We start from the raw sequence: 14,919 nt of genomic DNA, 5'->3' as shown, positions 1-14,919 counted from the left end.
CCTTAATGATGGATGCTGTCTTTTTGAGGCATTGCCTTTTGAAAGTGCCCAGAGGGAGCTAAGTTTACAATTTCCTGCAGCATTTTCCAATCTTGTGCAGTGGTCCTTTCATACCAGATGTTAATGCAACCAGTTAGAATGCTTGCTAAAGGTACATCTTTAGGGCTGTGGGAGCATCTTTAGTAATGTACCGATTTTCCTCAAACTTCTAATGAAATATAGCCACTGTCATAACATATCCTCCTCCCTGACGATCAACACTGGCGCACCTGAAGGGTGTATGCTTAGCCCACTGTTCTACTCTCTATATACCCATGACTATCTGATAGGCATAGCTCAAATACCATGTATAAATTTGCTGATGATACACCCATTGTTGATAGAATCTCAGGTGGTGATGAGAGGGGATACAGGAGTGAGATATGCCAACTAGTGGAGTGGTGTCACAGCAACAACATTGCACTCAATGTCAGTAAGATGAAGAGCTGATTGTGGACTTCAGGAAGGGTAGGACGAAGGACCACATACCAATCCTCATAGAGGGATCAGAAGTGGAGAGAGTGAGCAGTTTCAAGTCGCTGGGTGTCAATATCTGAGGATCTAACATATCGATACAGTTACAAAGAAGGCAAGATGGTGACTATACTTCATTAGGAGTTTGAAGAGATTTGGCATGTCAACTAATACACTCAAAACTTCTATAGATGTACTGTGGAGAGCATTCTAACAGGCTGCATGGGGGGGGGGGGGGGGTGTTACTGTACAGGACCAAAAGAAGCTGCAGAGGGTTGTAAATCTAGTCAGCTCCATCTTGGGTACTAGCCTACAAAATACCCATGACATCTTCAATGTGTGGTGTCTCAGAAAGGCAGCGTCCATTATTAAGGACCTCCAGCACCCAGGGCATGCTCTTTTCTCATTGTTACCATCAGGTAGGAGATACAGAAGCCTGAAGGCACACACTCAGCAATTCAGGAACAGCTTCTTCCCCTCTGCCATCCAATTCCTAAATGGGCATTGAACCCATGAACACTAACTCACTTTTTCCTTAATCCTTAATAATGGACGCTGCCTTTCTGAGACACCACTCCTTGAAGATGTCCTGGGTACTTTGCAGGCTAGTACCCAAGATGGAGCCGACTAAATTTACAACCTTCTGCAATTTCTTTTGATCCTGTGCAGTAGCCTCTCCCCCGCACCACATACCAGACAGTGATACATACTTCTGATTCTATTTATTAATTGAAGGGTATAATGAAGTACAGTACAATGAAGAGAATGTTTCACGTTTTGGAAACTTTTTCTTGTCTGTCTTTATTCCAGCTGCATGGCAACAAAGGTGATGTGCGTGTGGGCATTTCAGTTACTGCAAGGCCGCGTACCCATGCAGCTTAGAGGGAACTGTATCTGGAAGTTCTCTGTTTTGCCTTTTTTGGGAGAGAGTTGAATTTGAACCTATAGCAATGGATGTAACTGCAAAATGCGCATAGATGGATGAAGCTGATTAGGAATTGCAAAGTCACGGTCAAGGCAAATGTGAGAACCTACAGACTGGTATGGGAATCTCAGGGCTATATCTGTCCCAGGCTCACATCCAGGAAAGGCTTATTTAGAATTTGTTCATGAGAATGTGGGCCCCTCCACCATTTATTACCTGTCACGCCTTTATGGAAAAAAAAAGCATAGTTGGCAAGGTTATTTTTTTATGTTTCTGTAATACATCAGTGGCTGGCAGCCAAACCAAGAGAAACTCAACACTCCCATCAGAAAACTGACACAAACAAGAGAAAATCTGCAGGTGCTGGAAATCCGAGCAACACACACGAAATGCTGGAGGAACTCAGCAGGCCAGGCAGCATCTACGGAAAAAAGTACAGTCGACATTTTGGGCCGAAACCCTTCTGCAGGACTTGTACAAACTGGAGATTCCATAAAGGTGTGAAAACTGACACAGGTGGGTCCCCAATGACTCAGGCAAGGGCCTATTTGCCCCAGAGAGTCAAAGAGTGGTACAGCACAGAAATACAGGCCCTTTGGCCAACCACATACATGTTGACATTTTCACCCATTTGCACTCATCTCATTTGTGGGGATGACTTGATGGGCTGAATGGCCTAATTTGGCTATTATATGCCAGCTATAGGATCCTATTCTTAATTTTCATGTGAACCAAAATACAGTGAAAAATTATTTGCAAACCATCCAGACCAACACTTTATCATATTTAGAGATACAGCATGGTAATGAGCCATGATGAGGTAGACCGAGAAATCTGTTCAAGAGTCTTATAACAGTGGGATGGAAACTGTCTGTGAGACTGATGTTATGTGGTTTGTACCTTCTGTCTGAAAGGGGTATAATTCTGCTCCTATCTCATGGTCTTGGAGTTATCTAATTCTATGGCACAATCTGTCTAGGTGTCATGCAAAATAAAAGCTCTTTACTATATCTCAGTACCTGTGAAAATGTTAAACCAATACCAACAATTCAACCAACTTTGGAACCTTGTCTTGTAACATTCTTTAGAGAATCAGTTTTAATATCACTGGCATATGCTGTGAAACTTGGTGATATGCAGCAGCAGTATATTGCAATATATAACAATAAACACCGTGACTTTCAGTAAATATGTATATATTAAATAGTTAATAGTGCATAAAATAAAGTAGTGAGGTAGTGTTCATGGGTTCAATGTCCGTTCAGAAATCTGATGGCAAAGGGGAAGAAGTTGTTTCTGAATCATTCAGTGTGTGCATTCAGGCTCCCATACATTCTCCCTGAAGGTAGCAATGAGAAGAGGTCATGTCCGGGGTGATGCTGGTCCTCAATGATGGGCGCCGCCTTTTTGAGGCATCGCTTCCTGAGGATGTCCTGGATGCAACGGAGGCTAGTACCCACAATGGAGCTGAATGAGTTCACAATCCTCCACACGTTGATCAGCTCCTGTGCAGTAGGCCTCCGCCCAACCCACCACAATATCAGATAGTGACACAGCCAGTTAGAATAAAATGCTCTCCACGGTCCATCTGTAGAAATTTGCAAGTGTCTTTGGTGACATACCAAATCTCCTCAAAAGTTAATGAAATCTGGCCACTGTCCTACCTTATTTATAACTGCATCGAAATGTTGGACCCAGGATAGATCCTCAGAGGTGTTGACACCCAGGAACTTGAAATTTCTCACCCTTTCCATTTCTGACTCCTCGATGAGGACTGGTGTGTGTTCCCTCGTCTTCTCCTTTGTGAAGTCCACAATCAGGATGGTAATGTGGAAGTTTTTATTTAGAGGTACAGCATGGTAGCTACAATAGTGTTACGCTCTGTTTTGTTTTAGTCAGATTTCTAAGAAGTGGAACACACAACCTGTAACCCACACTGACCTTGCCACCTTCTAAGAATCTTCATCTCGAGACCTTTGTACCCACTCTTGCCCTCACATCCCACCTTTATTAGTCTCCATATCTTCAGATCCCAAGGTCTTCCTTAAACCATTCCATGTCATCCGAGATGCTCCTCAGAGGTCTTTAACTGTAATAATGGCCCATTATGGGAATTTTCAGTATGTTGTTATGTGCCTTGTGACCTTTCTCTCCACAAGGCACCGACTGTTATTGACATGGGTACTTCATCGACACTTGTTCTCACGTTGCAGGAGTCCAACCAGTCTTGTTTACTGCTGATCGCAAACTTTCCAAAACCAATTACTTACCAGGAGACATGAGAAGCACTTAAAAGAGCTAAACATGGTAATTTGTCAGGGAGCAGACTGAAAGGCTGGTAAATAGTGTCAGCAGGTGGAACTGGAAAACACCAACACTTCACTGCAACCCGGCTCGCAAGGGAAAATGAATTCGTCTCCCAGTTCCTCAGCTGGCGAAACACAGAATCACAGCAATCGGGGTACAGAGAAAGGCACCATGCCGCCCAGGATGTATGGTCTAATCCTGTTTCCCAACTCCTGTTCTAGGGCACTGTACACCAAGTGCTCATCAAGACATGTTTTTAAACCCAGTAACAGCGATAGCAGAGGGCTGGCCTCTCTAACAGGAAGCCCGTGACTGGCGGAGTGCCCCAGGGATCGGTGCTGGGTCCATCGTTCATATCAATGACCTGGATGATAATGTGGCACACTGGATCAGTAAGTTTGCAGATGACACCGAGATTGGGGTGTAGTGGACAGCGAGGAAGACTGGCAAAGCCTGCAATGGGTTCTGGACCAGCGAAAAATGGCGGATGGAACTTAATGCAGACAAGCATGAGGTGCTGCACAGAGGCAGGGCAAACCAAGATGGGTACGAAAAGAAAGCTTTTGGAGCTCTAGCCTTCATAAATCAAAATATTAAGCACAACAGTTCGGATGTTAAAAGTTTTATAAGACATTGGTGAGGCATAACTTGAAGTATTATGTGCAGTTTTGGTCACCGACATTAAGGAAAGATGGACATAAAATTCAACTAGTGCAGAAAAAAATTTGCAAGGATTTTGCCAAGACTTGAAGACCTCAGTCATAGGGAGAGGTTGATTTGGTTATTCCCTAGAGCGTAGAAGAATGAGGGGAGATTTGACAGAGGCATGCACAATTATGCGTGATATAGATAGGGAAAATGCAAGCAGGCTTTTTCCATTGAGATTGGGTGAGGCATGAACTAGAGGCCATAGTTTAAGGGTTAAAGGTGAAGTGGTTAAAGGGAACATAAGGAGAATCTCTTCTCAGAGGCTGAGGAGAATGTGCATCAAGCTGCCAGTGGAAGTGATGGATACAGATTTGATTTCAACATTAAGATAAATTTGGATATTTACATTGATGGGGGGGGTATGGAGGGCTAAGACCCAGGTGCTGGTCAATAGGACTAGGCAGATTTATAGTTTGGCAGACTAGATGGACTGATGGTCTGTTTCTGTGCTGTAGAATTCTATGACTTTATAATAATCAGGTCCTTGAATTGACCTTTACAACCTTAAACCTATCTCAGCAATGGACCACTATGCCCCACTTCATTCACTGGTGTAGACTTGCCTCTGATTTCGAAAACCAAAACATTAGTGCAAAAAAACCCAGTATTTTTCCTCACCGCCTGAGATGCTGCAGTAAGCTTTCCATTGTATTGGCGCCTCACGAAGGGAGGCAGGGCAGCCGAGGGACAGGAGGAGTGTCGGATGAGGAAGTTGGGGTGGGCAGTGGGAGCTGCAGGATTTTAGGATAGTACATGAATAAAGGTATGTGGGGTTAGTGCAGAAGCCGCTGAGGTGTAAGATCAGCCGTGGCAGAACAGAAAAAAAAACAGGCTGAATGGCTGACTACTGGCCCACGAGGACTCAAAACTCAAAAATTCAAAAAGCTCAAAGTAAATTTATTATCAAAGTTCATATATGTCGCCATCTACAGTACCACCCTAAAATTCATTCCTTGTGGGCATTTGCAGTAAATACAAGGAAACAATAAAATCAATGGGAAACTATGTGTGGTTAACTATGTGCCTGTCTGGACACGCTCCCTGCTGACTGCTCCTGTGGCTCCTCCCACAGGCCCCTGTATAAAGGCGATCTGAGGCCTGAGCCCGGCCCTCAGTCTCCAGGTCATAGTATGATGGACACTCACTCCTGGTTCCTTCTTCCAGTCAATAAAAGCCGATATCTCGCCTTACGTCTCAGTGTGAGTTATTGATGGTGCATCACTATGCAAACAAAAACGGAGAAATAACAATGTACAAGAGACAAGGTGTGTAAATACAAAAAGAAAAACAACATAAATAATATCGAGAACGTGAGCTGTAAAACCCTTTGAAAGTCAGTTGTAGGTTGTGGAATTGACTAGGAATAGACGCTACGTTGTGCCCATGGGAACTTCCTGGTATTGCCACCTTGGACAAGTGAGAACCTAGAAAAGTTCATCACGGAACTTGCACTTTGGCCCACAGCTACACCAAGATCAATCTAATCCTTTCCTCTCGCACTGCCATTTTTTCTTTCATCCATGCGTCTAACAGTTTCTTAAATGTCCCCATGTATCTGCCTCCACCACCATCCAGGGCAGAGCGTTTACCTTTAATTTGATTCCAATCCTGTTCCTTTGCAGTCAAATCCCTGTAAGACTGACTGTGATACCTGCACCGAAATGCAAGCTGACCCACGAGCTTTTTCTTCCTTACGTTTCATTTTAAATCACACCAGCTACTGGCATGTGACAAACAGAGTGTTTTGTAGGAGGAATCACCTCGCTCACTTGCAGGGGTAGAGCAACTGGATTAGTCAGTTTTTTTTTCTTGAAAGCACAATCAAACGCTCTCTTAGCCTCGGTGGAGTAAGTGGTTTGAAACTTCCTCTCCGAAAGGCTGGAGGGTCGCCAGTCAGTCAGTGGCCTCTGGGCTCACTGCCAATCTGCCTGGAGTTTGGCAGCAAGCTTACAAACAGGCTGTTGTCATCAGCAGGGGCGTGGTCAGCCCATTCTCCCAGATAGAGCCCAGTCTCGCCCGCTTCAGAGGCCAGTCGCCACAGCTGGATTCCTCAGTGAAATCTGGGCTCCTGCTGTGCGGGAGAGTCCTACTTTACATCTTTCGGAGGAAGCTAAATAAATAAAACAGCAGCAAGCAAATGAAAAGCTCCTCGGGCCTGCGTTGTCATCCAGTAAAACCTGATGACAGTTCTCCTTTCTCCTGCAATACTGAGTCCAAAATCTGTTTTACTCTGATCCACTTGAAAATACGGCCAATCGCTTAGCACAAGATCATAAGGCACAGGAGCAGAACCAGGCCACTCAGCCCATCAAGCCTGGTCCATCATTCTATCATGACTAATTCTATTAACACCATTCTGCTTCCTTCTCCCTGTGACGTTTGACACCCTGACTAATTGAGAAGCTATCAACCTCCATATTAAATATACTCATTGACTTGGCTTCCACAGTCTTCCACAGATCCACCACCCTCAGGCTAAAAAAAACATCCTTCTCATCCAGAGGCAGTTTTCCTTGCATTCAAACTTCCCAGTATGGGAATCAATCGTTAAATGCATTCGATGCCAGTAAGAATTCCGTGACATTACCCTCCCATCTTTTTTTTAAAACTCCAGAGGGTTTGGCCCCCACTTAATTCACATAGTGGTGGGGGAGGGCACTAGGATCAGAGGTCACGGCCTAAGAATAGTATGACATCCTTTAGGGCAGAGGAGAGGAAGAATTTCTTCAGCCGGGGGTGGTAAATCTGTAGAATTTTTTGCTACAGACAGCTATAGATGACAAGTCATTGGGTATATTTAGAGCAGAGATTGATAGGTTCTTGAATAGCAGGGGTATCAAAGGTTACAGGGAGAAGACAGGAGAATGGCACATGGATGACAGGAAGATGGAAAGCTATGTAAGAAGGAAGAGTTAGATGGAGCAAGATTAAAGGTCAGCACAGCATCATAGACCAAAGAGCCTGCACTATGCTGTAATATTCTAATACAATTGAGGGGGAAAGTAAGTCAGCCATGATCGAATGACAGAGCTAAAACTGATGGGACCAATGGCCTAATTCTGCTCGAATGTCTCGGTGCAGGGCTTCTCAACCTTTTCATGTACCATGCACCCCCACCCGTTAACTGAGGGGTCTGTGGACCCCAGGCTGGGAAACCCTGCCTATTGGAAACTATGCTCAGGCTTATTATTGAAACAAGGACTCTCCTAGGTGGTGGTTATGTCCCAGCATTGTGAAGAAGGAGATTTCATGGAAGGCTGAAGCACAGGAACAGGCCCTTCAGCCCACAATAACTTGCCGCCCATGGAAACTGTATATTTATACTTCTGTCATTGTAAACCGCTTCAGGACAGCCTGTAACGTACACCAGAGAGAACCATTAGCAAAGCCCTGCGGACTGAGCTTAAGATTCAATCCCTTCCTTTTTGTCTTTGGCATGTTATTTGAATTTAATGAGGAAGGCAACTATTCCTGCTCTTTAACCCTGTAAACGTTCCACCTCAGGCACTTCCACAATTCCCATGTGAGGGTGCATGGCGAATTGGAATTGGAATTGCTATTACTTTATTATTATCAATGTACTGTGGTACAGAGAAAAGCTCGTCTTGTATACAGTTCAAATCATTACACTTTGCATTAAGGAAGAACAAGGTAAAATGTGAACAGTGCAGAATAAAGTACAACAGATAGAGAGAAGTGCAGTGCAGGTAAACAATAAAATGCAAGATCATAATGAGTCAGATGAGGCCAAGAGTACGTCTTATTGTGCTAGAGAACCATTCAGTAGTCCTATTACACCGTGATAGAACCGTTCAGTAGTCCTATTATACCGCGATAGAAGCCTGCTCGTATACGCTCTCAGGATTTTGTACCTTCTCTCAGAGGGGAGAGGGGAAAAAGGGGAAAAGAGAAAGCCTGGAGGTGCGTGAGGTCTTTGAATGCCCTGGCAGTGAAAATATAGACATAATCCATGGATGTTTTGCTTACATTATTATTATTATTGAGATACAGCACGAAATGGGCTTTTCCAGTTTTTCAAACTGTGCCACCCATGCAAGCCTAATCACAGGACCATTTACAATGACCAATTAACCTACAACTGGTATGTTTTTGTTCTGGAGGAGGAAGCCAGAGCACCCGGAGGACACCAATGCAGTCACGCAGAGAACGCAGGCAGTGGACGGGAATTGAGCCCGGATTGCTCATACTGTAAGGCGTCGTGCTAACGCTACGCTACTGCGCCACCCAGTTTTCTGTGATGTGCTCAGCAATGACTACAATTTTCTGTGGTTCCCAGTTCATCTCCCCGCACTTTTATGCAGTATATTTAGTAAATCACAAGAGCTAGAAACAGGTTATCTTCACCATGTACAGTATGTAACTGTTAACACATCACTTTAAATAAACAGTTGGAAAGGAGACTTACCTTCTGGTACAGGAGAAATTTCAACCACCTTCAGGTAAAGGCTAGGCAGTGGGACACAGCAGGCTCCCGGGCCCAAAGTCTCTGTGGCTGGAAGCAGGAATGTTATCTCATATTTGTGACTAATCTTCAAAAATCCCACCTGGAACGAGACAGAAACGTGCTTCAGAAGAAAAAGCCAACATTTGCACATCAATCACAATTCCTTCCTCTCTCTTCCACACACCTCATCAACCACTGCCTATACACTACCTCATCTTTTCCCTGCCCACTTCCCACTTTGCACTTCCTACCCACTATCTCCACTCTACCCCCTGCCCACTTCCCCTAAACCCACTCCCCCTGCTTCCCACGTTCTTCCTTCCATCCAATTCTTCATGCTTCCAGCCACTCCCACCCCACCCTCTAAAATTCTCCACCCACTCCCCCACCCTCGACTTCCAAGGTCAAGAGAGTAGAAGTGCCCGAGTGCAGCTTTTCACTTTATAAACTCTCTCTCCTGTTGGATACAGCGGACAACCACCACAGAATTAGACCACAGACCAGTACAGCACAGGAACAGGCCCTTCAGCCCACAATGTCGCTCCGATTCAATTAAATTAGTAATCAAATGGTCAGACTAACTAATCTCCTCCGCCTACACATTGTCCATATCCTTCACATCATGTGCCTAGCTAAACATCTCTTTAAAAGTCCCTAATGTATCTGCCTTCACCACAACTCCAGGCTGTGCATCGCATTCCAGGCCCCACCACTCTCTTGGGTAAAAAAAATATAACCCTCACATCTCCTTTGAAATTACCCCTTCAGATTGACCATGACTGAAACATCACCCACACACACACAATACAAAGGTGTGAGGAGAGTTTTTAAAGTGGGGAAAAGTTACTATCTATCTACTCTATCTGTGCCTCTTAGTCTTATAAACCGCTATAAACCTCCCATCAGCATCTGTCACTCCATAGAAAACAACCTAGAAAATAATTGCATGAACATGCAGGTAATAGAGGGATCTGGACCATGTACATACAGAAGGGATGAGTTAATTTGCGTCATTAGTTTAACGTCACGGGCACAGGGCCTATTCCTGTGCTGTACTGTTCTGTGTCCATAGATCAGTTTGCCTATTTGGCCCTTGGGTTGATCATGCCTGTCACATCAGCCTCCCTCATACATAATGGCCATGACCTGTATTACAGGACAGAATGTGGGGATCTTCCACAAGACCATAAGACATAGAGGAATTACACTATTCAGCCCATCAACTCTGCTCCGCTGTTCAACTATGGCAGATTTATGATCCTCTCAACCGCTTTCTCTTTCCTGCCTTCTTCTGCCCGTAACCTTCCATGCCCTGATTAATCAAGACCCTGAAAGTATACCCATTGTCTTGGCCTCCACTGAGTCTGTGGCCATGAATTCCACAGGTTCACCACCCTCTGGCTAAAGAAATTCCTCCTCATCTCTGTTCTAAAGGGACGTCCTATTCTGAGGATTGTACCGCCTGGTTTCTGATACAAAATGGTGCTGATGAAGCACAGCGACTACTTGCTGGTAACAAACAAAACAATAAATTACTATATTAAACACACTTTTTCCTCTGTCACTGTAATCAATAGCTTGCAACTTCCCTTTCAGTGTTCAGTTTTCGAACCAACCTGTATGATCTAGCATTTTTGTGGTGTGAATGGACGTCTTGAATGTGCAGAATGGTTGTAGCGTGATGTGTTTGGGCCGAATCGAGGTGGCAGGGCCTGAACCCGAGAGCGCAGAGCGAGCTAACAGATGCCCATTGCTGGAGTGCACTTGTGGACAACTCCAAGCAACAGAACCAAGGTGAGGCAAGCAGAGGGGAGGCGGATTTGAGGTGGCAGAGCCTGGGGAAGGTCGGGTACAGGCCAAATCGATGTCCAGGTCCACGGGCGAGGAACAACCCAAGGATTGGACGATTTAAGCACCCATCAAGACTGAAAGGGTCAGGGCGTCGGGGCTGGAAGCAAGGGATGGGCCAGCTCAGCTCGCTGCTTCACAAAGTTTACTCATCTCTGCATTGAACTGAGGCTGCGGCCTACAACTAATAGGCTCCTGAATTGTCTGCTTCATGGATGTGGATTCGCTGTAAGGAAACATATCTCAAGGCTGTATATAGTATAGATACTTTGATAATAAATATACTTTGAACTTTGATCTTAGACTCCCCCATTATAGAAAACATTGTAAGACCTGTTCCTGTGTTGTACAGTTTGATGTTCAAAAATCGGTCAGCTCATTTGCCCCTCAGAATGATCCTGCCTATCACATCAGACAGACAGAGACACCCGCCGTGACCTACATTCTGAAGCACGATGTGAAGACTTTCACTATCGAACTATCGAGCTCACACTGCAGGATTTGCCTGTGCCATCTCGCTGGCATCTTATCGAAAAATTAACACAGCCTCCCCAATTTTTGTTTTTGCACATCCATGAGGAACTCTGCTTCGACCACCAACTTGATTCAGATTTCCTAGAATGCAAGATACCCATGCTATTACACCAGCCCATGTAAAATTCATAAGCTCGGTTTTTTTTTTAAATTTATTGAGATACAGTGTGGAAAAGGTCTTCCGTTCCTTCAAGCTGCACGCCCAGCAATCCCCACCCTGACTTAACCCTAGACTAATTACAGGACAACTTCCAATGACCAATTAACCTACCGATTAATCTGTGGGAGGATACCAGAGCACCTGGCAGCTCTGCCGTGTGTGTTCACTCCTGTGATTTTAAACGCACACCACAGCGTAACCCAGTCACCAGCTGGAAAAAGAACTTTACTCTTGAATTCATGATGCTTACTGACTGATAACTATGAGGCAGGTGGAGTTATAGAGCACTACAGCACAGAAATGGGACCTTAAGGCCTTAGCCCATCTAGTCCATGCTGAACAATTGTTCTGCCCAGTTTCACTGACCTGCAGCTGGACCACAGCTCTCCGTATCCCTGCTATCCATGTACTTACTCAAATTTCTCTTACATGTTCATATTAAACAAGCATTCACCATTTCCACTGGCAGCTCATTCTATACTCTAATTAAAGATTCAGGATGGTTTCATGTCATTCCCATTACACAAGAGAGGTGTTACTCTGGAACTGATGCTGTATATAAAAGAAACACGCTAAGATAAAGAACACATTAATAATTTTTTAAAAAAAACAACAAACATTACAAGATAGCTTATTAACATGAAGTGACACTAGCGACAGGAGTGTTTGTATATTAAGTAAGTCTAGCAGGAAATGATACGGTAGTAGTGGTGAGGTGGGTTAGTGGATGGAGGTGTTGATCAGCTTTACTGCTGGGGAAGTAACTGTTTTTTTGAGTCTGGTGGTCCTGGTGGGAATGGGACAAACAGTCCATGAGCAGGGTGAGTGGGATCCTTCATGATGTTGCTAGCCAACCTCTGAGTCACGGTTTTGCAGAATCAAAGCTCTTCCACTGTGAGACACTCTAAAGCTCTTCACCGTCTGTTAGACAGTCGCAATTACCTGGTGACATTCAGACACTTTGATCGGTCCCTTCTACACGCCCCCGTAGAAATGGCAGGTCTGAATCTCAGCAGGTTAGTTTAAACAATGCAGCAACTATCTAGGAATGAAGCACAAAGCCAGAGCCCAACATTTCAGCTCCTTAACCCTTGATCACCAACACTACAGGAGTGTCAGTGTGGTGGGTGCTGAAAAGCCTGTACTGCTTTCCAGCGGATGGAAGATATACAGGCTTGAACACACACCACCAGGCTCAAACACAGCGTCTATTCCACTGCAACAGGGACTCTTGAACTGAACTTTTGTCCGATAAAGATGAACTCTTGTCTCACAATCTATATGGCCCCTGTATCTTATTTTCCTACCTGCACTGCACTTCTTTTTGTTCCTATAAACTCAATATTCTGCATTGTTTTCTTTTTCCGTACTATGTCGATATTCTTATAGACCATTAGAAAGGTACAATACAGAAATAGGGCCTTCAGCCCATCTAGTTCATGGCAAAACATTTAAACTGCTGACTCCCATCGACCTGCAACAGGACCACAGCCCTCCATACCCCTACCATCCATGTACTGATCCAAAGATCCCTTGAATGTCAAAATCGAGTTTGCATGTACCACTTGCACTGGCAGTTTGTTCCAGACTCTCACGACCCTCTGAGTGAAGTTTCCCCTCACATTCCCCTTAAACTTTTCGCCTTTGTTTGGAATTATCTGCCTGGATGGCATGCGACACAAACGATTGAAGTTCCACACCATTAGGTTGAGGAACAGCTACTTCTCATCAAGAGTTCAGCAACACTCTACTTATTACAGGTTGGCAATTTCTGCGCTGCCACAGGAAAGCAGCATCCATCATCGAGGACCCCCAACAACCAGGCCATGCTCCGTTGTCGCTGCTGCCATCAGGAAGGTGGTACAGGTGCCTCCGGACCCACACCACCAGGTTCAGAAACAGTTACTATCCCTCAACTATTAGTTCTTGAACCAGAAGGGATAACTTCACTCCACCCCAACATTACCGTTTCCCCTAACCTATGGGCTCACTTTCAAGCACTCTTCATCTCATGTTCTCAATATTTATTGCCTATTTATTTATTATTATTTTTTGCCTTTTGTATTTGCGCAGTTTGGTATCTTTTGCACACTGCTTGCTCGTCCATCCTGTTGGGTGTGGTTCTTCATTAATTTGACTGTGTTTCTTGGATTTGCTGTGAATGTCTGCAAGAAAATGAATCTCAGGGTTGTATATGGTGACATATATGTACTTTGATAAAAAATTTGAATTACAATGGAATTTGTTTTTCCTGTGTTTTGCAGTTTCCTGTAAGAATTGTATATTACTTATGGTTAACTTTTTTCATTAGAATGTTGTGTAAAGGGTTTCTTATGTTACTGCGTATGTTAATCAAAATGGCTTCTTTGTTAAAAGTAAAAATGCTTCTTTGTTATGCTAACTGGTGAGAGTGCTTTCTCTTGTAGAGCACTCTCGCAGCTTGTTTGGGTTATAATTACTGATAATGAGAATTGTATTCAGTTGTTAACCAATTGGAATAGATGTTATTCTTGCTTGTGGGTCTGTGAGCTGTTGTTGCGTGGACTTTGGGGAGTCGGTGAGGAGATCGTGAGGAAGGTGGATGGTGTTGGAGGCGCTGCTGGTCGATCACCGAGGGTGGTCCCAGGCGCGCAGGTTGTGGAGGTCGGAGAAGATCGAATAGTGGACTGAAAACTCAATGGTTGGGCTCCAATGATGTGCACTAATTGACTGAAGCCTGATAAGTTCTGGCGCCTTTTCCTTCCTTTCTTTTCTTTCATATATATTGTATCGCTATTAATCACTTAATTCTAGTAAGATTTATAAAGTGTATTCTGTAAACGTACATGGTGTATGGTTTGATATTGTGTGTGCGAGTTTGTATTAGTGTGCATTTCACAGCATCCACGTATACGGGAGGCGCGGTTTGGCGGGTGGATGAATCTTCCCCTAGACATACACCAGCCGATTGCGTAAGCGTTACAGTTGCATACATGATGCTGTGTGCCGGTGAGTAGGTTTTGCATTGTACCTGTGCACATGACAATAAATTCAACTTTGACTTAATTTAGTGGACGTGATAATGATAAACCAATTACCACCAGCGGCAAATGGATAACTGTCAATGGGCTATGGGTGTTAAAGGGGTTACTGCCGTGCGAGGTTGAATTCTTGGGCCATTTGCTAAGCATATATCTCTCACTGAGGCTGCAAGCTCGGTTGCCCTCAGGACAGAAGTGGCCATGTCCACCTCCTGTAGTTGAGCAGCCTGGCAAGACTGTACACTTAGGAAAAGCAACATCAACAGGATTAACAATGTAGGATGGGTTGGTGGAGAAGATAAACAGAAGAGCTGGCCAATCAGTCCCTCAATGTTAGATCATAGGACAATACAGCCCTTTAGGACATAATGCACCAATCAACATAAACATACTCCACAATCAATATAACTCTTCCCTCCTACACAGCCCATGACCCTCC

At 44.4% G+C, this 14,919-nt stretch overlaps 1 protein-coding gene across 1 annotated transcript in view; it reads right to left on the bottom strand.

The window, feature by feature from the left end:
• Window positions 1-14,919, bottom strand: part of adissp (adipose secreted signaling protein) — a 96,199-nt gene that overhangs the window by 42,038 nt on the left and 39,242 nt on the right. The window contains exon 3 of the mRNA XM_059965742.1: window positions 8,880-9,018. Coding sequence (XP_059821725.1) covers window positions 8,880-9,018 — 139 coding nt within the window. The remainder of the gene's footprint in view (window positions 1-8,879; window positions 9,019-14,919) is intronic.

Source organism: Hypanus sabinus, chromosome 3, assembly GCF_030144855.1.
Source record: "Hypanus sabinus isolate sHypSab1 chromosome 3, sHypSab1.hap1, whole genome shotgun sequence".
Lineage (NCBI taxonomy): Eukaryota > Metazoa > Chordata > Chondrichthyes > Myliobatiformes > Dasyatidae > Hypanus > Hypanus sabinus.
The sequence above is the reverse complement of the archived record's forward strand: the minus strand, read 5'-3'. Positions and strand labels throughout refer to the sequence as shown.